Raw genomic sequence first — 25,486 nt, 5'->3', positions numbered from 1 at the left:
AAGCCAGAACTAGATGCAGCAGGCCTTTTGAAATGGGATAATTTTCTAAATAGAACAATTTATCAGTGAGCTTCCAAGAAGGCCAGGAAACAAAGACCTTGGGTTGAATAGCTTTTACTTGATAAAAGGAACATATAGGTTCATCTAAGGAGCCGATTCTTCTTTTTTTAGGAAAAAGAATGACCTGGATTCTCATATAAATGCAGGTTGATTCTTTTAGCCAATTTTATGAAAGTTATAGAATTTGTCTATAAATGGATGTCTTGTGTTGACAGGAATGACTGGAAACTCCTTAAACCTGATTTCTACAGTAAACTAAGAGAATTTAATCCAGATATGTAGCTTTTAGATCTTCTCTCTTAAATCAAGGCTAGGATTTAGAGAGCTTGGACTGGGAATGACTAACAGGTAATCTGGCTGTTTTAAAAGTACAGATTCCTGGCCCTATCTAGACCCACTGATTCAGAGTATCCAGCAGGGGGCGCCCCTGGAGGGGCTGCATTTTCTCAAGGTCCCAGGTGAGTGATAATGAGTCTGGTTTGGATCCAGGGGTTCAATGTCTCTCATAACCACCAGGTTTCTCCCCGTTTCTGACAATGCTCTTGGTTCACAAATGAATCCTCTGACCATCTCCTAGAGTGCCAGGATTCTAGACTGTAGATTAAAAAAAAAAAAGACATAGGTTTAGGTACTAAATATACATGAAGGAGATGGCTTTCTTGGTGAAAACTGGGGTGGGGGGGCGGGGGGACGGCGCTTGACGTCAGGGCCTGCCTGGTGAGCCACATGGTGGCCCAGAGTGGGGATCTGAGATGTGTCAAATGTTTTCAAAAAGAAAGAAAGGAGGAAAAGAGAGAAGAAAAGAGAAGGAGAGAAGGAAGATGGAAGGCAAGTGTTTGGTGGAGACCTCAGACTTTTGCACCAAGATCTACGGCAAGTGATTCCAGCTAGATGCCTCAACAATCAGTGAACTTCACTTTGGGCCGCAAGCATTGATTTTAGCACAAGTGCATCACTCTAAGGGGACCACAAGTTATTTGGTCTCCTGAGAACTTTTTTAATAGTGAAAATTAATATAAAGGGAGCAAATCTTAATCTGACTTCAAAAACAAAGATTTCTCTGAATGCACTTTATTATAGTTCCCTTTTCTAAGTGTGACTACTCTAGAATAAAAATCTGAAGTCAGAATATGTTCTACTAAAACATTATTAAAGGAATAGGAAAGAGGAGCGCACTGAAAATTTAACAGCAGAAATTGAAAGTTCAATACAGGGTTAGGAAAAGATATTGAGTAAATTTTATCAGAATAAAAAGAGGAAAAATAGGAGAAAAGGAAAGTAAAAAATTGAATGCACAGGATCTAGTCGAGCACACTGCTGGTGCAAGTGTAAAATGATACAAATTGCTGTGGACTGAATGTTTGGGTCTCCCCCACCCCAAAATTCCTATGTTGCAGCCTTAATCCCCAAAGTGATGGTGTCTACAGGTGGGGCTTAAGGGGGTAATTAAGGTTTGGATGAGGTCATGGGAGTGGAGCCCCCATCATGGGATTGGTGCCCTTATAAAAGGGATGAAGAAAGTCAAAATTCTCTTCCTCCCCACCCACCGCCCTCTCCCAGGTCTCCTACACGTGAGGATGCAGCCATCTGCAGACTGGGAAGTGTCCTCACCAGACACCACATCTGCTGGTGCCTTGAGTTTTGGACTTCCTCGCCCACAGAATTGTGAGAATTTAATGTTATTTAAGCCACCCAATCTATATCTTTTTTATATCAGCCTGAACTAAGATACAAATACTTTAGGAAACTGTTCAGTAGTTTCTTTAAGTCAAAGATTATGTCTACCCTATGGCCCAGCAATTTCACTTTTTTTTTCTTTCAAGATTTTATTTAAATTCAAGTTAGTTAACATATAGTGTAGTATTTGTTTCAGGGGCAGAGTTTAGTGATTCATCATTTGCATATAACAGCCAGTGCTCATTACATCACGTGCCCTCCTTAATGCCCATCACCCAGTTACTCCATCCCCCCACCCACCTCCCCTCCAGCAACCCTCAGCTTGTTTCCTAGAGTTAAGGATCTTCCACTCTTGGTGTATATGTAAGAAAAAATGAAAGCAAACTTGCAGGAGAATGTTTATAGCAGCTTTGTTCATAATAGCCCAAATTGGAGACACCAAATATCCATCAATTGAAGAAAAGATAACCAAACCGTGCCATATTCATACAATAGAATTCTATTCAGAGATCAAAAGGAAATACTGCAACAGCATGGATGAAGCATTATGATGAGCACAAGAAGGAATTACTTCAAGTGATACATAGAAATGTGATAATATCCCAAAGAAAGCTTATACTTTTGCAGTCATCCCATGGTTGGAAGTGATAGTGGTATTGATACATATGTATACGCACACATATAAGCTTATTGGGAAAAGCAAATAACTATATTATGTGGTTAGGAACCAAGATTTCCAGCAAAAAAGAGAGTAGAAATCTAGATATATAAAATCTAAGAAGGTAAATTCTCTAAATTGGCAGTATTGGTATATATTCAATTTATTTTTTATCTTAAAAAAAAAAAAGAATAGAATTTCCTAGCTCAGTCCACTAAAAAGTCTTAGAAGAAATAACCAAACCAGAAGCAAGGAGTATGTCTGTGCCTTGATTATGGTCTCTAAATAGCATTTCCCTTGAAAAGAACCACAGCTTCCTGGAGGAATGGCTGTTTCCAGGTCTAGAACAGGAAATGTTTTAGACCAGCCTGGAATACTTTATTCTGATACCAGAAAGCAAGAAAATCATCAAAGATTACTAGGAATATGTAATATGGACACAGGAGCCAATCTGAAGACCTGTAGCCAAAGTGAGACAATTTAACATTGGAAAAATGCCACAGTGGATTGAAACATATTAAATGCTAAAATTTACTCATACATAATGATATTAACAACAAAAAGCCTCACTGGTTACCTTTGGGAAACAAGGCATGAGCCAAACATTTATCCTGCCTGTCCTATATGAACTATATGTCTCGGGATAACTAAATAGGTTTTCTTTTTAGATGTCCCACAATTCAGAAGGATTGATAAAATATAAGTACCACCATTTCACAACTCCTAATAAAATAATAGATCTAGGTGCAATCATTAATGGATGCTAAAATCATTAGGTGAAGACTGATAGGGAACTTTATAAAGGACTGTTTAAGATGACAACACTCGAACTCAAGTAATTATAACAAAAAGGGATGAATATATATAATGCACGTCTTGGTATGATGCAACCCAAAGAACATAGTACCACCGAAGAAGGATTCTTCCAAACAAAGCAAAATAAAACCAAAGAACTTGAATCTGATGAACTCTGTAGATCTACCAGCTTACAGGAATACAAGAAAAAGATTTTCCTAAAAATTAAATGATATAAAAAATTAAAATTATCAAAGAAAACTGTTCTGATTTCTTCAACTAAAAAATAAGAAAACAAAGAAGAACCAACCTACAGATTTAAAGAAACCTCAGCAATATATCAACCAAATGCAACTTGTGGATTTTGTTTGGATTCCAACTTGAACAAAACCACCTGGAAAAATAATTATGAAATGACCAGACATTTGAATGCTGACTAGATTTGATATTAAAGAATTATTAAGGGGGTGCCTGGGTGGCTCAGTTGGTTAAGCGACTGCCTTCGGCTCAGGTCATGATCCTGGAGTCCTGGGATCGAGTCCCGCATTGGGCTCCCTGCTCGGCAGGGAGTCTGCTTCTCCCTCTGACCCTCCTCCCTCTCATGCTCTCTGTCTCTCATTCTCTCTCTCTCAAATAAATAAATAAAATCTTTAAAAAAATAAAAAATAAAAAATTATTAAGGGTGCCTGGGTGGCTCAGTTGGTTAAGCGACTGCCTTTGGCTCAGGTCATGATCCCGGAGTCCCAGGATCAAGTCCCGCATCGGGCTCCCTGCTCAGCGGGGAGTCTGCTTCTCCCTCTGACCCTCTCTCCTCTCATGCTCTATCTCTCAAATAAATAAATAAAATCTTTAAAAAAAATTATTAAGGGGTGCCTGGGTGGCTCAGTCAGTTAAGCACCTGCCTTCAGTTCCGGTCATGATCCCAGAGTCCTGGGATCGAGCCCTCTGTTGCGCTCTCTGCTCAGCGGGAAGCCTGCTTCTCCCTCTCCCTCTGCCTTCTATTCCATCTGCTTGTGTACCCTCGCTCTCTGTGCCAAATAAATAAAATCCTTTTTAAAAATTGCTGAAATTAGGGACGCCTGGGTGGCTCAGTCAGTTAAGCGTCTGCCTTTGGCTCAGGTCATGATCTCAGGGTCTTGGGATCGAGTCCCGCATCGGGCTCCCTGCTCACCAGGGAGTCTGTTTCTCCCTCTCCCTCTGTCTCTTCCCCCTGCTCGTGCTCTCTCTCTCAAATAAATAAAATCTTTAAAAAAAAATTGCTGAAATTAAAGAAGATAGAAATAAATGGAGACATCCCACGTTCATGGATTGGAAGACTGTTAAGATGTCAGTGGTACCCCAAATAATCCAGATTCAGTGCAATTCCTATCAGAATCCCAATAGCATGTTTTTTGTTTTTGTTTTTGTTTTTAAGATTTTATTTATTTATTTGACAGAGAGAGACACAGCGAGAGAGGGAACACAAGCAGGGGGAGTGGGAGAGGGAGAAGCAGGCTCCCCGCTGAGCAGGGAGCCCAATGTGGGACTCGATCCCAGGATCCTGGGATCATGACCTGAGCCGAAGCCAGTCGCTTAACCGACTGAGCCACCCAGGCGCCCCAATGGCATGTTTTTTAGAAACAGAAAAACCTATCCTAAAATTCATATGGAATCTCAAGGGACCCTGAATATCCAAAACAATCTTGAAGAAGGACAAAGTTGGAGGACTCACACTTCCTGATTTTGAAACTTACTAGAAAGTTACAGTGATCAAAATGGTGTGGTACTGGCATAATGACAGACATAAAGACCAGTGGATTATAGAGCCCAGAAATAAACCCTCACTTATATGGTCAATCAATTTTTAATAAGGATGAGATGATTTTTTAATGGGGAAAAGACAGTGTTTTTCAAAAATGTTGCTGGGAAAACTGGATATCCACAGCACAAAAAAGAAGTTGAAATCTTACACCATATGCAAAAATTAATTCAAAATGAATTAGAGACCTAAATATAAGAGCTAAAACTATAAAACTCTCAGAAGAAAACAGAAAAAAAAAAAATCTTCATGACATTGGATTGGTCAAGGATTTCTCTTGGATATGATACCAAAAGCACGGGCAACAAAATAAATAAGCTCAAATTCACCAAAACTAAAAACTCAAGAGTGGAAAGACAAGCCACAGAATGGAAGAAAATATTTGTAAATCATATATCTGATAAGGGACTAAGAGCCAGAATACATTTTTTTACAAAATCATATCCTGCAAATCAACAGTAAAAAATAAGCAAGCTAAAAATGGGCAAAGAACTTGAATAGACATTTCTCCAAACATATACAAATGACCAGTAGACACACAAAAGAAGCGCGACATCACTGGTCATTAGAGAAATGCAAATCAAAACCATAATGGTTGGGCGCCTGGGTGGCTCAGTTGGTTGAGCGACTGCCTTCGGCTCAGGTCATGATCCTGGAGTCCCTGGATCGAGTCCCGCATCTGGCTCCCTGCTTGGCGAGGAGCCTGCTTCTCCCTCTGACCCTCCCCCCTCTCATGTACTCTCTCTCTCTCTCTCATTCTCTCATTCTCACTCTCTCAAATAAATAAATAAATCTTAAAAAAAAAAAAAAGCCATAATGGTAACCCTTCACACTCATTAGATGGCTAAGTAAAAACAGAAACAAAAACCCCAGAAATTTAGTGTTGAGAGGATGTGAAAAAACTAGAATGCTTCTTTCTGCATTGCTGGTGGGTATGTAAAACGGTGTATCTTTGTGGAAAAATTTTGGCAATTCCTCAAACACGTAAAAAATTACCACATAATTCAGCGATTCCTCTTCTAGGTATGTTATCCCAAAGAATTAAAAGCAGAGACTCAAACAGATACGTATGCAACAAGATTCATAGCAGCATTATTCTTAATAGTAAAAAGGTGAAACCACCCCAAATGTCCATGACATAAATGAATATCAAAATGTGGTACACACAATGGAGTATTCAGCCTTAAAAAGGAATGAAAGGAAAGAAATTGATACATGCAACAACACAGATGAACCTTAGAAACGTTATGGAAAGTGAAGTAAGCTGGACACAAAAAGATGAATATCCTATGATTCCACTGATACGAAGTACCTAGAATAAGCAAATTCATAGACTGAAAACAGAGGTTACCAGGGGCAGGGAGGAATGGAGTTATTGTTTCGTGGATAGTTTGGGATGAGAAAAGTTCTGGAAATGGATAGTGGTGACAGTTGCACAATGTGAATGTACTTAATTCAACTCATACTTAACAGATGGTTAAATAGGAAATTTTGTATTTTTCTGCAATTAAAAAAATGAGTTAATATTTGTAACACACACATGAAAAATATTATGGAAGGGGTTTAAGTAAATGGGGGTATAGATAAAACAAAATTGACCGTGAGTTGAAAATGTTGAAATGGTGATGGGTACATGGGAGTTCATTAGAATAGTTTCTCTATTTTTTTAAAAAATTTGAGAGAGAGCAAGCTTGAGTTGGATGAGGGACAGAGGGAGAAGCAGACTTCCGCTGAGTAGGGAGCCCGATGTGGGGCTCAATCCCAGGACCCCAGGATCACGACCCGAGCCGAAGGCAGACGGTTAACCGACTGAGCCACCCAGGCACCCCAGTTTCTCTATTTTTGTATACATTTGGAAATTCCCATAACAGAGTTTAGAGTATCTGATACTGAAAAAAATCAATTTAAGAACACAGTAAATTAGTGGGAAGTGAGAAACTATTGGTTAAGAGTGATTACAGTGAATAGTGTGTAATACTAGGATTACATATCTTATAACATGATCATGTATTATAATGACTACTTAATGATATATAATAAGTTTTTGTGCTAGACCCCTGTATTTCTCTACCAGGAAGAGGTAACAGGTGTAGTTATGAGACTGCGTCACTTCTCTTGCTGTTGGCCGGTTAGTCAACTCACACTCCTGGAACTCAGGATCTCACAGCAAGTTTCCATTCCGCAGTCTATGAACACCTCTCCCCCAGAACGATGCCAAAGGTCCTACGGCAAACCGGCAACAATGCTCTGCAGTAGCTCAGCTGCCTCCATGGGCACATTATAAACACAAACTACTTTAAGTCGGCCTTGGCTTAGATCACAGTACTGACTTTCAAAACACTGGCCACAACTATCAACAGCATTTACCAGGAAACCCATGGGAGATTAGGAAGGCTGCTGACTCACATACTTGGTGAATGTAAGCACCATTACATTTTGTTACGAAGATTACAGCCGAATTCTGGATAGCTGCATGGTGAAGACACTCATAATCTAAGTATCAGTCAGGTTGGGGTAAAAGTTATTTTGAGTCAAATTTAAACTTGTTCTATATATTGTTACCATGATACGGAGTCCTGACTGCTTTGCAAGAAATTAACAAGGAAGCCTGGGGTTAAACTTGTACATGTGTGAAGTAGGGAACTTCATTTACTCACAACTCATTATTAGGTTTGTGTACAAAACTTAATGGACTTGTGACTCACACTCCAGTTTTAGACGAGCTAATTCATTCTCTGTGACTGCACTCATTTAAAAACCATCCGTGTCTGAATGGCTTGATTTAGCCAAGACTCTCTCCTCTGATCTTGACTTTCTCCCTATAGGCCAGGATATGGAAATGAACTGTGATCACAAAATTTAATTCTAAATATCATATATATATAGATGGATGTCTTTCTACACCAGATGGATATTAATGGCATTCCTTTTCTGAACTGTGGCCAATGTCCAAAAGACAAATATATGGAAAAACATGAATCCAGTGGGTCTCTAACTCCTCTCCGGTATTTATGAGACAGTGTACAAAGTACGAGTTAACCTACTGTGAATTTTCTGAAAGCTAGTTGTCTGGGTGGTGTTTGTTGCTACATTAGCACAGCGTTTAGCTTCTTTAAAACACTTAAGACAAAGAACCCAATAGAAAAAGAACAAGCAAACAACATGATGTAGTACACAGAAAAAGAAATTACAATGGTCAATAAAACATGAAAGCATGTTCAACTGAGACCAAGAATGCAGGCTGTCATTTTTTCACATGTCAGATTAGTAAATTTGATGGGAGATAGAGGAAAAAAACACACTCATACATTTCTTTTTCATAGGAGTTTAAATTCATTTTGGCATGGTAACATTTATTAAAAGTTACATAGCACACACTCTTTAACCTATCAATATTCACTGCAAAGAATTTACACTCTGGGTATACTTGTAAAAGTGTGTGTGGTGTGTGTTAATTTTCACAGTAGCATATTTTGTAATGTCAAAACATGAGAAATAAATGAGCACTAGGAGAATATGCAGATCATAGACTGTTACCAAACCTGTTCAAAAAAGTAACATGGAAATGTCAAGATAACCAATTATATGGTGTACCACCTTTGTGAAAACTTGATACAAATATATAATCAAATATAAAGATATAAAATTGAATATAAACTGAATGCATATATATGAATGTGTATATGTATGCAGCTAATATTTTCTGGAAGGACATACAAAAAGCAATAGTGGTTAACTTTAGGGAAGCAGTGGGTAAGTCTTTTCACTTTATACCATTCTGTCCCATTTACATTTCTAACTTAGGCACCAACTATGCTTCCCTTTTCCCCTCCTTGCTCACCCCAGTGAGAAAGCAGCCATGCAAATCCTGTGTTTGTTTCAGGAGCCAACTGAGTTCAACATTTGTAAACACTCATCACAGGAAGGTAAAGATCAATGGTTCTCAGCTCTGATGGCACACTGGGAGGCCTTAAAAAAATACCGGTATCTGGGCCCAAACCCAGACTCTGACTTAATGAGTACGGGGTGCATCCTTGCATGGGGAGTCCTAAAAACTCCCCAGGTGATTCTAATAGACAGCCAGGGGTGAAAACCACCAGATGTATCACTTTAATTATTCTCCAATGATAAATAATGAACTAATGGGCTGTTGATCGCAAGAATTAAGTGTCTGAGGCCATTGGCAGAGTCCCCAGCAGTACCTGCCTACATTAAGAATTCGAGGCCCAAATAAAAGACACAACAATATGCCCCACACCACTCCTGCTGCGTGAATGCTTAGCTAATTACAGTGGGTCCTGTTTGCAGGGATTGTGGACTATGCTGGTTTACTTCCTCATACTGTTTTTGAAGTAATAATTAGTTTAAACATCACTGTGTTCCCACTAGCCTTTTACAAATTTAACTTAACAACAAAAGATAGATATCTCTACCTAAATATGATATATACATGAAAGTCCATGTTGTTGTTCTGTTAAATTTTGTTAGCTACATTTTCAAAGAATCGTATCTTGGCAATATTTTCTTAAAGGGTGAAAAATATGTAAGTACTTCCAAAGAATCAATTTAGCAAGCAAATTTACTAATCCTATGACTAACTTTCCCATTAAAAGCAAGATAACAGCCATATAAAATATATATTTTTGCAAGAATATAGCTGACCCAAAGGAAGGGAAAAATAGCAAATTCCAGAAAGAACTGCTACATAAATATTCACAAACTTAGACATGCTATACATTGCTGCTATCATTTAAGCAAGGTTTCTTTAGGCTAAATGATTTACAGAGTCTCTTCTTGAATGTAAAATACATGTACACACGCACGCACACACACACTCTCAAGATGAGCTCAGTTTTTAGAGTCTTAATGGAAACAGTCTTGGTCTCCTAAATAGAACTTGTAATTAATATAGATTTTAAAATGAGCTCAACCTGAGGGTTCCTCAATGGACAGTTTCAGTTTCCAAAATATAATTTGAATATAGAATTCTTTAAAAGTAGTATCTGAAGAGTTAGCCATCATATATATTTTTATTTTATTACAAGATATTTTAAAATTTGGGCAGATACAATTAGGACAGAAAACCAGCTTCATACCAAAAATACACTTTCAATTACTTTATCAAGCAAATAAAAACAACCTTCATTTATTTGCTTTTTCTAGAAGTTAATGTACAGTAAAAATTTAATATTGTATATGAAAGACATGTAATTAAGCATACATACAAGAGAAACATGTATTGAATGTTCAGAAACAAAAGTAAAAATAAATAGCAATGATAAAACTTTGAAAAAAAAATAATGCACATTTCAGTTGTGGAAAATACGATTCTTAATTATATATACATAGTTATACTTAATAGAAAGCCATCTCTTTAAAATTGCACAAACAAGGGACCAATAAAGCATAATTTTTATGACATGTAATACTATAATCCTAGGGCAGTTTGCTGCTTACCTCCAGGACATAAAACACTTAGCTCTGTAATATAATGAAAAGTATGCTGTACTGTTTGAGAAAGATTGTCTTCCTCAACTCTCATTAACCTGTAGTAATCCTACAAAAGGCTGTACAGGAAATTTCACAAAAAGAAATATTAAACAATTATTGTGCCCACTCCATGCTGAAGCAGCAGCCAAAAATGGGCTTCAAAGTAAACGTGGTGGGACATTTAATATTTCTGATGCTTTTTTATACTAAAGATCATTTCTTTGTTCTATAAAAACACTGCGTTTAACCATGATTGGCAATCTCAGCACAAGGAAAATCCTGATAAAATGGATGGAGAGTTTCTGCTTACCTTGTTTCCATGAATAAAATATTTCAGGAGATAAGAATTTATAGAAAAGAAACATTAAGATTCAATTCACTTACAACTTATCAGGAGCATAATTCCATTTTTTAAAAACTTTTCTGTAAGAAAATCAAAGGTAACATTTCCATCTGTATTATGGCACAGCCCTCACTTCAGAGAAAAATACACTTTGGGAACCAGAAAAAATTGCACAAAGGTTAGGGGCAACCTGAAAAGCTCTTGGTGAAAAACACTTAAGTCCTCTAGAGTAATAAAAAAATATGTGCAGACTTAATTACAAGTATTTACACTTCAAAGCAGAATCATGAGTTAGCTGTTCAGCCGTTCAGTAAGAATGATTCTCAGGCATTTCAAAAGGTGTGATTAAGTGTGCCCATAGTACTTGTGACCACACTTGAATGCATAGAATACAGTAAAGATCATGGTTCTTCAGTCTGTCACTTGTCATATCTATAAAACAAAAGTGTTTCCATTCTGAAAGCTATAAAACCACAGGACTGAGCAAGTATTTTTATTATCTCACATAAAACAGACTTTAAGTACTACTGATTTCACTCATTTGTTCGACAACTTGTCCTAAAATTTCATCAACCACATCAACGTCATAATTCACTTGCTGAAGATCGAGATCAGGTACGATCATGGCCAACAGCTGTCCTACGTTAACTCGAAGAGATCGAAGTTTGAGGCTGCAAATACAAATATTACGTCTATTAGATGAACATTATAACAGTTCAATATTCACGTGGAGCCTAAAATTTAAGTGAAACATGAATCCACCTACTTTAATAATCCATAATTTAACTTAATAATTATGCATCTCTTGGTAAGTAGAGTGTTTCATAAAACTAGTGGCTCTGTTTGGTTCTAACTAATACAATTTAAACTTGCTATTGGAGAAATCTGGACTGGTAAAATACATACAATTACAAGGTGTTATTTATAATACAAAATATTGTCACCTGGAAAACAGCAGTGATATACTAGTGAGAACACTGGTCTCAGAATAAGAATGCATCTCCCTGAATTTCAGCTTTTGAGGAAAATAAAAACTGAACTGTTCTCTAAAACATGTTCTATGAGATATCCACCCTTGTGTGAAAGAGAAACAGTTCTGTGGTCAAATAAGCTTACAAAATTTTGGGCTAAATAATGTTAAACAGTTTTTAAAATCAAGACTTCTCTGAACCTTTCATATGCTGAAGTTCACTGATGATCCATTTTACTATTCATTTATAGGGAATGGTGCTTTGCTGAAAACACTGGGAATCCCTGGATTAAATGATCATTATCATTCCTTCCAAATTTATATACATGTATCTGAATATCAACATCCTAGACTTTATTTTTTTTTTTTAAGTGGGCTCCACACTAGGCTAGGTGGGACTCAAACTCACGATCCTGAGATCAAGACCTGAGCTGAGATCAAAAGTCGGATGTTCAACCAACTGAGCCACGCAGGTACCCCCAACACCCTAGACTTTTTGAAGACTTAAAACTATTCAGCAGCCTTTGCTTCAAAGATTGAGTGAAACATGGGAACTGAATGTTAGTTGCTCTTATTCTGCCCCTCTCCCAAATATAAACAGCCTACGTTTAGCTTAGATACTGATCTAAGGTGGAAATGTCTGAAGAGGCAAGATGCTCATCCCTACGTTGACAATCCACAGTAAGGTGATTTAAAACATGTTTTGTAAGCTTGGATTGTAAGATTCCATTCGCCCCTGGATATAATTTTACATCATTTCCACTCCAGCCATTTTTTGTCCAAGCTTCCTCACTCACCTTTGAGTTCATGGTTCAAACACTTTTCTGCTTTGCTTTCCAGAAGTTGTTTACCATCCTATATCCTTACCAAGAATGTTCCCTTTGTTGTAACCACAACCTTTTATCTATATGATAAGTACACAAAAGACTAGTATGACCCAATGATCCTCTTACATCTCTTTTCCTTTAAGTCTTCTGATTGTCCCTGGCTAATTTCTATTATCTACTGGACCTGCCACAGATTCTTATTTTTAATGTACAGAACAGCACTGTCCCAAGAGAAATACTGCAAGCTCCATATGCAGTTTAAAATGTTCACATAGCCACGGTAAAAAGCAAAATGCAGCTGTAAATTTAATTTTAGTTATATATTTAACCCAATGTAACTAAAATATTGTATCATCAAAAAATCAAAATACATTACTAATGAGGCATTCTACATTCTTTTTCTTACTAAGGCTTCAAAATTTTATTTATTTTATACTTAAAGCACATCTCAATTCAGACTAGATTTCAAGTATCAATAGCCACATATTCCTATACTATTTTGGAAAGCACAGGTTTATCGGTTAAAATAAATAAAATAAATAACCAATCGATCATCAGTTACCCAAAGGTCAGTGTGCAAGAGAATTATCTGAGACGGTTTAAAAGTTTCCAATTTAATAAGCTGCACTGTAGGCCAAGGATCTACATTTCTACAAGCACCACAGATGTTTGTGGTTCCCATTTTGAGAAACACCACTTGGGATTTTCTTCTGACCTTAGCCTTCTAGGCTTTTATGTACTGCTCTACTCCATTTCCATGAACAGATTTACGGAAATCCTTCAAAAACTTAACTTAAAAAACAAGGTAATAATATAATTGATGTCAAGTGAGGATGGCAGGAGATTATATCTCAACAACAGTGCCTTTTAGGTCTGAAGTCATACTGTATGAGCAGGAAGAGTTGCCCAGTTTTAACCTTATTATAGCTACTTTCAGATGGTAGGTCATCAACACATCAGGAGTACCATCATCCCCTCCCACCTGAACGTCTGCCTCCCCCACGCTCAAAACCGAAACAAAACCCCAAACCCATTTTATATCTTACTGAGATAGGGTAATCCTTCATTTACTCTTTTCTTATTTTCACAGAGGAACTTCTTCCTAGTAATCACCTGTACTACGGCAATTTCTAGTAATTTTGTGATTACCTAAAAGTTAACATTGGGGATGGCATGTAGTAAAATGAGGACAGAAAACCATAAAGAAATGGCAAGTACAAAAGTAAAAGAAATCCAGGTGAAAAAGTATGTTTCATGAAATATTCCCTTGTCTTCTAGTCATGGCCAAATTTACCACCTTCTTTGATATCTAACTCAATTTCCACTTTTCCCCAAACAGCATTCCAAACCACTCTAACTGATCAAGTGCTTTATTCTTTCCAAATTCCTATTTCACTTAAGTTGAACCTAAACTGTTCATTCCTTGAAGGGAAGGATCGTTTTCTTTTGATAGAACAGTATCTATTCGAGGTGTGCTAGCAAGTATCATGCTAACCAGAAGGTAGCCCCAGAGTTGTGCCTCATGTAATATTACCTTTCCCCATCAGTATAATTTACAGACTCCTCAATGTTACTTGAAGTTGAAACATCTGCTTCTAACTGTTGATTTGTAGATTTTAATTGTTCAATTTCAGTTTTCAGTTCTTCACATTGTGAACGGATTTGTGATTTTTCCATTTCCAATAATTCAACCTGACAAAAAAGAATTCATAACTAAAATTAAATTTAAAAATTAAAAATACTAATAAAAATAAAACTTAAAAATACTAACGCTAAAATGAGACTTAAAAATACTAATGCCAAAGTACAAATTTAAGCTAAGAAATGTAGAAAATCCTGCTTGATGAAAATTACCATCAAAAAAGGGGAAAAAAAACCACCCACAATAGCTTTCTATAAACAAAGCTTCATTTTAGTTTCACCTCCACATCTTGTCACATTCAAAGAATACGAAATGTTAACTACCGCTTGAATGAAAACAAATGGTACCTAAAAACTGGAAAACCAAGATAAAAATGCCTAAATTATGTCGACGTCAAAGTGGCTTTCATTTCTTGCACACTCACCAGCTCTAAGTTGTAACCGAAAGCTCGTTTTGATTTTTATATATTTTGTCATCTAACTCTAAGCCAATACATCAAGATGAATGTTTGGATGAGCTGTTATGTCAGCATTATTTCCAGGAAGAAGGGGCAGTACAGCACCATCCTGTTGTTTCCAAATTCTTTAGCAGAAAAACCCTTCTTTCAAACACCACATTAATACAATACATAAAATACATGTTTCTAAAAGGAGCTCTCTTAAATCTGAATGGAGGGTATATGCAGAGGCTACTACCTATCTCCTGACGTCTACCATTTTTCTCCTTCTTCCTCAGTAGAAGAACCTCTGAATAAAGACTACACTTCTAAAGCACCCATTAGCCAGATGACTAAGTTCCGACAGGTGGAATATCAGCAAACTTTAGGAACTGCACTCTTCTTTGCTGCTGCTTGGAACATAGATCTACGAGGACTGGACCTGGAGGCCACCTCGGACCATAATGGCACGCTGAGAAGCGAAGCAACAATGCAGGAGCCTGTTGTCTCGGATGCCTGTGGAACTGCCACGGCTCTACGGTGTTTTTGGTCACCTGCCAATAGACCTAATCGTAACTAATACAGGGTGCATCTATAAAATGAGGACATCATCACCTACCTTGCATGGTTATTGCAAAGCCTATTAATAATGGATGTGATATTCCCTATATTTAGCAACTGACTGGCTCGATGGGAACGAGAACAGTATTTTGAGCAGGATAATCCTTCATTACACAGCAATTTCCAGTACGCTACAGGAAACTACAATACCTGGTCACCACCCATTAAATTTTAGCAATGCCCAACTCCTCAACACGTATTTCCATATACCCCCAGGATGACCACTCCCCAGCTGAGAAGCAGCAGGGCAACACACAGTCAATACATGGAAATATTACTAAGTAATTTATTCCAATCTAGCAACTGGCAGTTCTTTGTGGTTCAGACTCCCTGGGACTCCCAGGACTCTCATTATGCGGAATGATACACTCACCTCACTTTTATACTGGTCCCTCTCCACAGTGCACTTGTCCAACTGTCTAAACACATCGTCAAGCTGCACAACCATTTCGTCCACTTCACTTTTGCTCTCACTACTGGCACACTGACTGCATTCGGCCTTCACATGCTGCAGAGCACTACACTGTTTCTTCAGCCTTTCTATTTCCTCCAAAGCTTGCCGATACTGAGATACCACGTGGTCTGGACTTTCAGATTTGCCATTAATACTTTCAAGTAAACATACAGCGTCAGTTTCGGTAGACTGATGGCAAGTTTCCTTCTTTACGTATTTGTTGTTCATTTCCAGTATCCTCTGCTGTAACACTTTGATTTGGTCAGTAAACACATTACACTGTCTTTTATAATTTTCTTTTTCTTGGGTAACTAGAAGCAGCTCATTTTTCAGTTCATTTAGCTGGCAACTAGCATCACCCGCAGATTTATCAAAGGTGTCCTGGGTTTCCTGTGCCTTCCCTTCAGCTTCCACACAGGCTGGCAGCACAGCTGCATCATTTCGTGCATCTATCTCATCTTCAAGTGCCTCTTCCTTTTTAACAACTACACTCGGGGCTTCAGTCTGGGTAGCCGCAGCGGTTCCCTGATCACACCTGGATGATGAGATGCCTGATGAACCAGCCGGGGCACAAGGTCCCTTATCAGCCACAGGCTCGACCTGATGACCACTTTGCTCGATGTGACTCTGTTCTGATTTCACTTCAATGTCATGATCTACTGCAGGTTTGGGAGTACTGTTTTCTTCTAAGATGATGACATCTTCATCATCATCATCTTTATAAGCTGAATTTTCAAATGCTTGATTACTCAATCTCCGAGTCTTTGCATTCAAAATGGACGAACGAGTAGAAAGTCTCCGTTTCAGGCTGGAAAAAAATTTAATATATAAAATATAAGACTATAAAATATAGAAATGAACAAAATAGATGACTTGAAGCAATCTATCATGAAATTCTAAGAAATGTCCATGTTCATTTAAAAAAATGTTTAACACAGCACTGCTCAATGATTTAATGAAGTCGAGAGGATTTTCTCCTGTACAGCTGAGGAAACAATTAGACTACTTAGCTTGCCTTAAAGTAGGAGCTCTGCATACTCCCAAACATCCCTTCACTTGATGTCCTCTGGGCACCTCAATATATACACGGCCAAATGGGAATGCCCCCTCCCCTCCAGGTCTGCTCCTTGCATTCCAGCGCTCAGTGAATGGCTCTGCCCTTCCAGTTTGCTGTCATTTTTATCAATGCTCGATGATCAAAGGTGAGCCACAAACTAAACCAGCATGCCCTCTCCTTCCATTTTCCTGGCATTAAAAACTGCCTCATTTTCCTCATTGACTCAGTTTTCTGTGAATTTACCACCAAATGATACTATTTGCTCCCCCTCAGCAGGTTATCTGAGGTTTATTGTTTAGGCCCTAGGTGTTAGCCCTCCTGTTTCCTCCATCTCAGGAAAGGTTCTTCTGGTTCTTGGCTTTACTCCCTCATATCGAGGGAACATAGTCTCCAATAAAATCTTGAGAACAGTACACAGGACATAAAAAAATGTGAAAGGTTACATGATGAAAGTATCTTTATTCACTTCTCAATTTTATTGCTGGCTTGGTTTTTATATAGACTTCCAGGTTGGAAATTACTTTCTCAAAACTTTAAAAGCATCACTCCATTGTTATGTACCATTTGGTGTTCCTGCCATTCTGATTCCTGATCTTTTTGAAGGTAACTTTTGTTTTCTCTCCCTGAAAAAATTATTTTCCCTGGTGTTCGAAAATTTCATGTTTCTTAGATTGGATCTTTTTCCAGACATTTTTGCTGTGTATTTAGTGGAAGTTAAGTCATACTATTTCCTCCCCTTTGTTTTCTCTGATCTCCCATTCTGAAATTCCCTTATTTAGATGTTGGCCCTCCTGTACCTTGTGTTTTCCTTTTTCTACCCTCTACCTGCTTATCGTTTCTAAGAAATGTGCTTGTTCCACACCTACCCACCTCCCAGTAAATTTCACAGGGCTTCCTCTACTCCCTTTGTTTCAGTTTGTACTCCTGGTGATCTCTGCCTATCTTTATGTTTCAGGGTGAGACCGACTAGAAGCAGTGAGGGCTGGCCCTGTGGTGCTAAGGGTGCTCAAACTGTCAGCACCACCCAGGGCTTTTCCCCTGGGGGCGCAATGAGGGGAAGGCGGGGGGATTTCTCATCATTTAGTACTCACTTTCCCTTACTCCTCCTATTTCAAAACAGTGGCTCACGCACATCTTCAGCAGTGAAACTGCTCCAGAAGGAAAACATCCTACCTTCTGACGGAGAAGGAGAAGCCACATCACCAGACCTGGCAGGTTATGAAGAGGTTTAGAGAACTACTCTTCCTTAAACTCTCAAACAAGCCTCCTGTTCTCACCCATTTTCTGCCTTAAGAAATGCTTCCGAGTTTGGAGCACGCCTGGGGTTCCATGGAGTTAATCACTTAACTGGGAGCTGCCCTGTTATTTTTCTTATGAAGCTAATTCCTATTTGTCTTTCTGAAGACTTAGTTTAGGAACACCTTTCCAGTCTTTGGCTTTATTTATAAAGCTTATATATAAAAAAAAAAAAAAAAAGCTTGTATTTTTCTCAAATTCAAACTTCAAAATCTTCAGGCTTTAAAAATTAATGAAAAATTTCTCTATTCTCTTCTTCCACTTGGATGGAATAAATCACTTCAAAGAATAAATTTCAGGGGCACCTGGGTGGCTCAGTCGGTTAAGCGTAGTACTCTGGATTTCGGCTCATGTCATGATCTCAGGGTTGTGAGACTGAACCCCCCTCAGGGCTCACCCTGGGCGTGGAGCCTGTTTGAGATTCTCTCTCTCTCCCCCTCTCACTCTGCCCCTCTCCCCTTAAAAAAAAAAAAAAAGAATAAATTCCATTATCTTTTATCTGTAAACTTTACAGATTTCACTTTTTCTTACTTTGTTTGGAACCATCTTTAAGAAGAAAAGCCAAGACCATTAAGGAGACTATTTTTTAAAAATTCACACAAATTCTTAGTTGAGTAGCAATCCAGCCCCAAAAATGTAGGCTACAAACAGCAAACTATTTTAGAACAGGCCCTCCTGATGTATATATGCATGCAAGCAGTTATTTCTAATTCTTTTGGAGGTCAAAAATCCCTTTGAGAATTTAATGAAGGCTATAAAACCACTCAGAAAATCCCATCCCACTATCCCTGGGAACCTGGTTTCAATGTTTATCTTTCAACAAAAAAGACCAAGTGTAGTTCAGTCTGATCCCCTAGTTAACTGGCATCGTGTTTTCTTCTTCACCTGTATTCAATTCTATTCCCTCTGAATGGCCACCTGCAAAGAGTATTGCTTTCAGAATTTCAGGAACCAAACCAAGTACTACCTCATCCCAAACATTCCCTAACCATTCCAGTCAAGAGAGCTAACTGTCCAATTTACCTATCACTCATACCTTTTTTTCTCCCTCCCTTCTCCATCCACTCATCCAAAATAAACAGCCTGCCATGAGCTAAGAACTCATGGGTCACACTTGACATTATAGTGCTGTACTATTAATTGCTTCATGTTTTTCTAAGATACTGGTAATTTAAAAAGCAGGAATTTTCATATTATACAGAATTTCAAAGAAGTTAAAATTTGATCAAATTCCACAATGATTACCACTGATATTTTAAAAATTGATTTAAATGGGTGGCATGAGTGGGGTGGGGTAAGTTTAGATAATAAAAGTAAATTAACTAGGGGCGCCTGGGTGGCTCAGTCAGGTAAGCGTCTGCCTTTGGCTCGGGTCATGATCCCAGGGTCCTGGGATCGAGTCCCGCATCGGGCTCCCTGCTCAGGGGGAAGCCTGATTCTCCTCTCCCTCTGTCTGCTGCTCCCCCTGCTTGTGCTCTCTGTCATATAAATAAAATCTTTAAAAAAAAAAAAAAAGTAAGTAAGTAAGTGGGGCGCCTGGGTGGCTCAGTTGGTTAAGCGACTGCCTTCGGCTCAGGTCATGATCCTGGAGTCCCTGGATCGAGTCCCGCATCGGGCTCCCTGCTCGGCAGGGAGTCTGCTTCTCCCTCTAACCCTCCCCCCTCTCATGTGCTCTCTCTCTCATTCTCGCTCTCTCAAATAAATAAAATCTTAAAAAAAAAAAAAAGTAAATTAACTTATCCTTAAGACTTTTTACATGCATATATAAACTACAACTTCTTAGAAGTGCATTACTGCCATAGAAGTGTCAAGTAAAGGCTCTGTTTAATATTCATTCCCCATTGGAAAAATACATTTTAGCCACTGACTTGTTGCTTTCAGGTTCAGACTGGGGTGAACCTCGATGATTATTTATAAGTCTTGTTGCATAAGTATTTGCCACTTCTGAAAGATGTCCTCTTGGAACACTTTCCTTCACAGGAGAAAAGCTTTGACCTGACACGGGGGTTGTCCGAAACAAGAGTTCAGCATTAATCTGTTGGAAGAAAAAAAATCAACTTTAAAGGACTTTTTTTAATGTGCCATGCCCCAAAACACGAGATACTATTATCCCTTTGCCCTGCATCCCAGAAAACATTGAAAACTATCCTAATCATGTAAATTCTTTAGTCTATACCAGAGAGCCACTAACAGGCCAATAAGCCAAATCCAACCTGCAAGTGAGTGGAAGAATGGTTGTGCATTTTTAAAGGTGTAAACAAAACAACAGAACAAAGAATACACAACAGAGACTGCATGTGGCCCAGAAAGCCTAGAATACTTACTACCTGGTCTTTTATAGCAAGATTTACTGACCCTATGCTATAAAGAACCTAATGAAATAATTAAAAACTTATTTTTCTCAAAAAAAGAAATAGAAAATAAAGTCAAAGATACTGCCTTTATTTATTTTTTTTTTTCAAAGATACTGCCTTTAGAATAAGTACGCCCACTATTCTTTTTCACCCAGTTCTGTCCTCACCTCCAAACCCTCAGCCTTTGCCTTAAGAAAACATTTCAGTGTAGGGCGCCTGGGTGGCTCAGTCGGTTAAGCGACTGCCTTCGGCTCAGGTCATGATCCCAGGGTCCTGGGATCGAGTCCCGCATCGGGCTCCCCTGCTCTGCGGAGAGCCTGCTTCTCCCTCTCCCACTCCCCCTGCTTGTGTTCCCTCTCTCGCTGTCTGTCAAATAAATAAATAAAATCTTTAAAAAAAAAAAAAAACAAAACATTTCAGTGTAACTAAAAGCAAACATACACATCTGCAGCAGACCAAACTTCCTTACACAAGAAGTACAACTGCCTACACATACTCAGAAAAAGCTCCTTAACACCATTAAGCACTAAGAAAGTGGTCAAGAAAAACACTGTAGCTTTAGTCCAGGTTAGTACCAGAACATGGCTCCCCAGGGCTTCCTGTGAATTTTTCCTTAATTGCCTATGTGATGGTGAGATTCATCGTTTTTTTCTCTCTTTTTTTTTTTAGAGGGGGAGAAGCAGAGGGAAAGGGAGATGGGGAGAGAGAATCCCAAGCAGGCTCCATGCCTGCAGAGAGCCCGACTTGGAGCTCCATCTCACAACCCTGCGATCATCACCTAAGTCAAAATCAAGAGACACTTAACTGAATGAGCCACCCAGATGCCTGGGTGGTAAGATTCTTAATGCCTGCCTTTCCTCAGAAGATGCCCGACTAAATAATAAAACTGAACAGTTTCAATGAAGTTGTTGGGCTAGGAAAGAAGGCAAGAAGGGGTATAAGAAAAGGAGTATGTGAACTGAATGAACAAAATCACCTCCATTTGTTATGCAACTCTTAAGCTTTAAAACTATTTGTTAAACTACCCACTACCCAATATAATACACAGCTATAAAATGCAAGGTTTCATTAATTACCCGAGGGATCATTTCCGGTTGTCTGATCCTGAATTTTTCCTTGTCTCTTAAAAAAAAAAGAAAGAAAAGTGAACATATTTAATTATTTTTCACTGTTTCTCAATGACATACTTGGCATTTCACGACTGACTCACTCAGATATGTACACTGAACTCTGCTTCAATTTCATTTGTAAGCCCTCAGGAGGGAAATACTTTCTACCTCTTACCTCAGTAATGCCCAATGTCTGCCTTAAGCTTTCCACCCTCACCAGCATTATTCTCAGACCTCTGAGCTGGAACATCACAAAGGCTTCTAACTGGTCTCTTTACTCACAGTTCTGCTGCTGCATTTATCTTCAAAAACCGTGCACTCTAAATCAAAACCACCTGGAAGTTCTGCATGCACTCAGCCTGTGTGTGTGGACAGTAGCCTACAGTTCACCAGGGCTGACTATCCTTCATTACCCAGCTTCTCCCTCCCTCATTTTCCATCATGCCCATTCACGTATTTGCTCTAAAGCTGAACAAATCAGTTTCCCATACATTTGCATCTAACCCATCCTTCAAGGCCTATTACACAAATATCCTTCATGAATTTTCCTGATCCAGATTTCCCTTCCCATCCCCAGCCAGAAGTCATTTCTCCTTATGGGCTTCCCAACAGGACTGGATCCTGCCTTCTACAGTACTCATCAACTTCTCATTGGTAATGCCCATATCTCACCTTCCCTGTTAAGACTATAAACTCGTATCAGGCATTACTCATTGATGATTCACCTATGTGTGGCCCCCAAAAACGAACTATTCTGTATGCAAACTATCTTGTAGATAATAGGATAAATAGCAAGTGAAAAAAGAGCAGACATCCACAGTATAAAGTTAAAACAACAACAAAAAAAGCAGCTGGTATTATGCATCCACATCAAAATCTCTTCCGGGGTCATAATCTTTTCTGGGTTGTACTAGCTTGATCTTGGAGAAGCATCCAATTAATGCTGCACACCCACCACTATTAATAATTTGAGCATTATTTCCCCACCAAACATTAATACAATACTCACTTCTTTTTGTAGGTTTTTTCGTAAGTAGGATGCACCAAATCCTCATCTTCAGGTTCTTCTGGAACATCACAATTTCTAGTCAGAAAAATCACATGGGAATAACACGTCACCAGCGCCTATTCATATATCTTGAACAGTACTTTCTGCCTTTCCAAAAAGGGTACTACCAACTATATGGTACCTGAACTGTGGGTCAGGGTTATTGGAGCAATACCATTTTTCTGGAAGTTGATCTATCCCATCTGGTAATTTTCGCCACTTTAGACAGGAATCACATTGAACCCATGTCTGATCAGGACGTTTCCTGTAACAAAACAACATAATATTAGTATGAAAATACGGATGCAAAGTACACTTCATTAGATCTTCTACATCATTTCTACCACAAAATGCCTTTATTATTTAATTCTGTTCCTGAAATGCCTGTGACATAATTATTGTTGTACAGCAAGTTAAATTTTTAAAAACAATTTTGGTTACCTTCAAAAGGTTAAAGCTAACAGGCCAATTTAAACAGAGACTTAAATGTCTTGTTTAATAGCATACTACTCAATTTGTTCTCTAGTAATAAAAATTCAAACTTAAGATTCCAAACGCCTTGCTCTGAAATTTATATTAAGTTAGCATTCGCAATGTCCAATCTAGTATATTTATTAGCTCAAGTACAGAAAACAGACAAGCTGTTATTACTATAATTTAAGCATTTTTAATAATTCTATTACATTTTAGCCTCTACCATAAGCATATCTCTGAATATCTAAAACTTGTATATTCTTTTAGTTTATAAAATGCTTTAGTTTTATCATTTGAAAATTACAATGATCCTATGAAGAATTTAGGTATTCATTTAACATTTCACTTAACAATTATTAACAATTCACTGAACATATGAATAACGCCAATAACTTTTTATATCTAAATTTTTAAAAATGCATTTGCATAGTTACATAAACTTGAAACAATCCAAAAATTTGTTTATTTTTAGAGAGGGGGGAGGAGCAGAAGGAGAGGGAACGAGAGAATCCCAAGCGGGCTCCATACCCAGTGCAGAGCATGACGCAGGGTTCTGTCTCACCACCCTGAGATCATGACCTAAGCCGAAATCAAGAGTTGGAGGGTCGGGGCGCCTGGGTGGCTCAGTTGGTTAAGCGACTGCCTTCGGCTCAGGTCATGATCCTGGAATCCCTGGATCGAGTCCCGCATCGGGCTCCCTGCTCGGCAGGGAGCCTGCTTCTCCCTCTGACCCTCCCCCCTCTCATGTGCTCTCTCTCTCTCTCTCTCATTCTCTCTGTCTCAAATAAATAAATAAAATCTTTAAAAAAAAAAAAGAGTTGGAGGGTCAAAGTCGGATGTGCTCCAGAAATTCATGAAGTAAATACAAACCCCTTGTTTCAGGAGCTTACCACTGTTCATTTTTTTAAACCCTGGTAGAATTTTCTATGCTTGCAGAATTATGCATGTGTATATGGACACCTTAAAAAAATAAAGTGGGGTGCTCGCTTCGGCAGCACATATACTAAAAAAATAAAATGGGAAATTAATACATTGAACTGCATTTTTTTTTTTTTTTTAAGATTTTATTTATTTGACAGAGAGAGACACAGTGAGAAAGGGAACACAAGCAGGGGGAATGGGAGAGGGAGAAGCAGGCTTCCCGTGGAGCAGGGAGCCCAACGCGGGGCTTGATCCCAGGACTCTGGGATCATGACCCGAGCCGAAAGCAGACGCTTAACAACTGAGCCACCCAGGCGCCCCTGAATTGCATCTTTTCTGTTCCTCATTATACATCTTGGTCATCTTTCCATCAGTACACAGTTATTATTCATTCATTCACAGAATTGGTTCTGTATGCTATCCTGTTACTGAATGCTTGTTAGGCATAGTTTTTAAATCTTGTAACTCTGGGAGGTGCTACTAATGTTCCCATTTTACAAGTAAAAAAAAAAAAAAGGAAGCTTATAAAAGGCCAAGTAACATGTTCAATGTCACATCATTATTTAAGCAGAACTAAAATCTAAATTCAGGTCTGGCTTTAGACTCATGATCCTATTACACAAGACCAGAGTTTTTCAAAGTATGAGATACAACCCATTAGTGGATCATGAAATCAATTTAATGGGTCGACTTACATTTTTTAAAAGAAATAAGTATCAGCATGCAATGAATGTATGGATAAATACTGCTTCATGAATCTTTTGTGTGTATGTATAAATGTATACATTCACTGACTCATTTCATGGTGTGCTCACTGGAGTTGTACAATTTACTTCTTCCTCTGGCTTAGTTCAAAGTTTGTGTACCATCCCTATACGCTCCAACATCACATCTTGATATTAGAGTGGGTTGATATTTTTTATTGTACTTACTGAATATCTTCAACTGGCAAATTTAGAGGATATTCTGCATTTTTCTTCACTTTCATTTCATTCCAGTAATCATTCAGCTTTTCTCCTAACGCTGCTATTGTCAGCCTAAAAAAGCAAATCAAAATCAATTTAAGAAAAAAAAAGATAAAGCTTAAATCTTTGTCAAACACAGAAAAAGCACAAACGACTTAGTAAGGATCATGTGGACACTACAGGGGAGGGGAGGTTGATGACTCCCAAAGGTACAGTTAGTAAAGAATGCTCTAATGGCAATTTTCTACAAGGACACTTTTAAGTTCCCAGAACAGAGCCAGGATCATCTTTGAAGATACAAATAGTAATATTTTGTGTCCTCTGTTGAGAAAGTATGTTGCAGACCAATTAGTGGGAGTACCACAGGCTCTCTGAATTCCAACCCCAACCGATAAATTTATAAGCTTCAATTCATATTAGAGCTCAAACCTTTTTTTAAAGATTTTATTTATTTATTTGACAGAGAGAGAGAGATAGCGAGAGCAGGAACA

The 25,486-nt window shown here is 38.3% G+C and overlaps 1 protein-coding gene across 1 annotated transcript in view; it reads right to left on the bottom strand.

Annotated features, from left to right (window-relative positions):
• Window positions 1–9,999: 9,999 nt before the first annotated feature.
• Window positions 10,000–25,486, bottom strand: part of MORC3 (MORC family CW-type zinc finger 3) — a 41,287-nt gene continuing 25,800 nt past the window's right edge. Inside the window, exons 10-17 of the mRNA XM_081799833.1 lie at window positions 24,963–25,067; window positions 22,778–22,900; window positions 22,597–22,671; window positions 21,555–21,600; window positions 19,993–20,159; window positions 15,691–16,579; window positions 14,153–14,310; window positions 10,000–11,492 (exon numbers count right to left, since the gene is read on the bottom strand). Of these exons, the coding sequence (XP_081655959.1) occupies window positions 11,339–11,492; window positions 14,153–14,310; window positions 15,691–16,579; window positions 19,993–20,159; window positions 21,555–21,600; window positions 22,597–22,671; window positions 22,778–22,900; window positions 24,963–25,067 (1,717 nt within the window). The 3' untranslated portion in view covers window positions 10,000–11,338. The remainder of the gene's footprint in view (window positions 11,493–14,152; window positions 14,311–15,690; window positions 16,580–19,992; window positions 20,160–21,554; window positions 21,601–22,596; window positions 22,672–22,777; window positions 22,901–24,962; window positions 25,068–25,486) is intronic.

The sequence above is a fragment of the Leptonychotes weddellii genome, chromosome 1 (genome assembly GCF_054177405.1).
Source record: "Leptonychotes weddellii isolate Sample4059 chromosome 1, ASM5417740v2, whole genome shotgun sequence".
NCBI classification, from domain to species: domain Eukaryota; kingdom Metazoa; phylum Chordata; class Mammalia; order Carnivora; family Phocidae; genus Leptonychotes; species Leptonychotes weddellii.
Note: the sequence above shows the minus strand (reverse complement) of the source record. Positions and strands in the feature narration are given on the sequence as shown.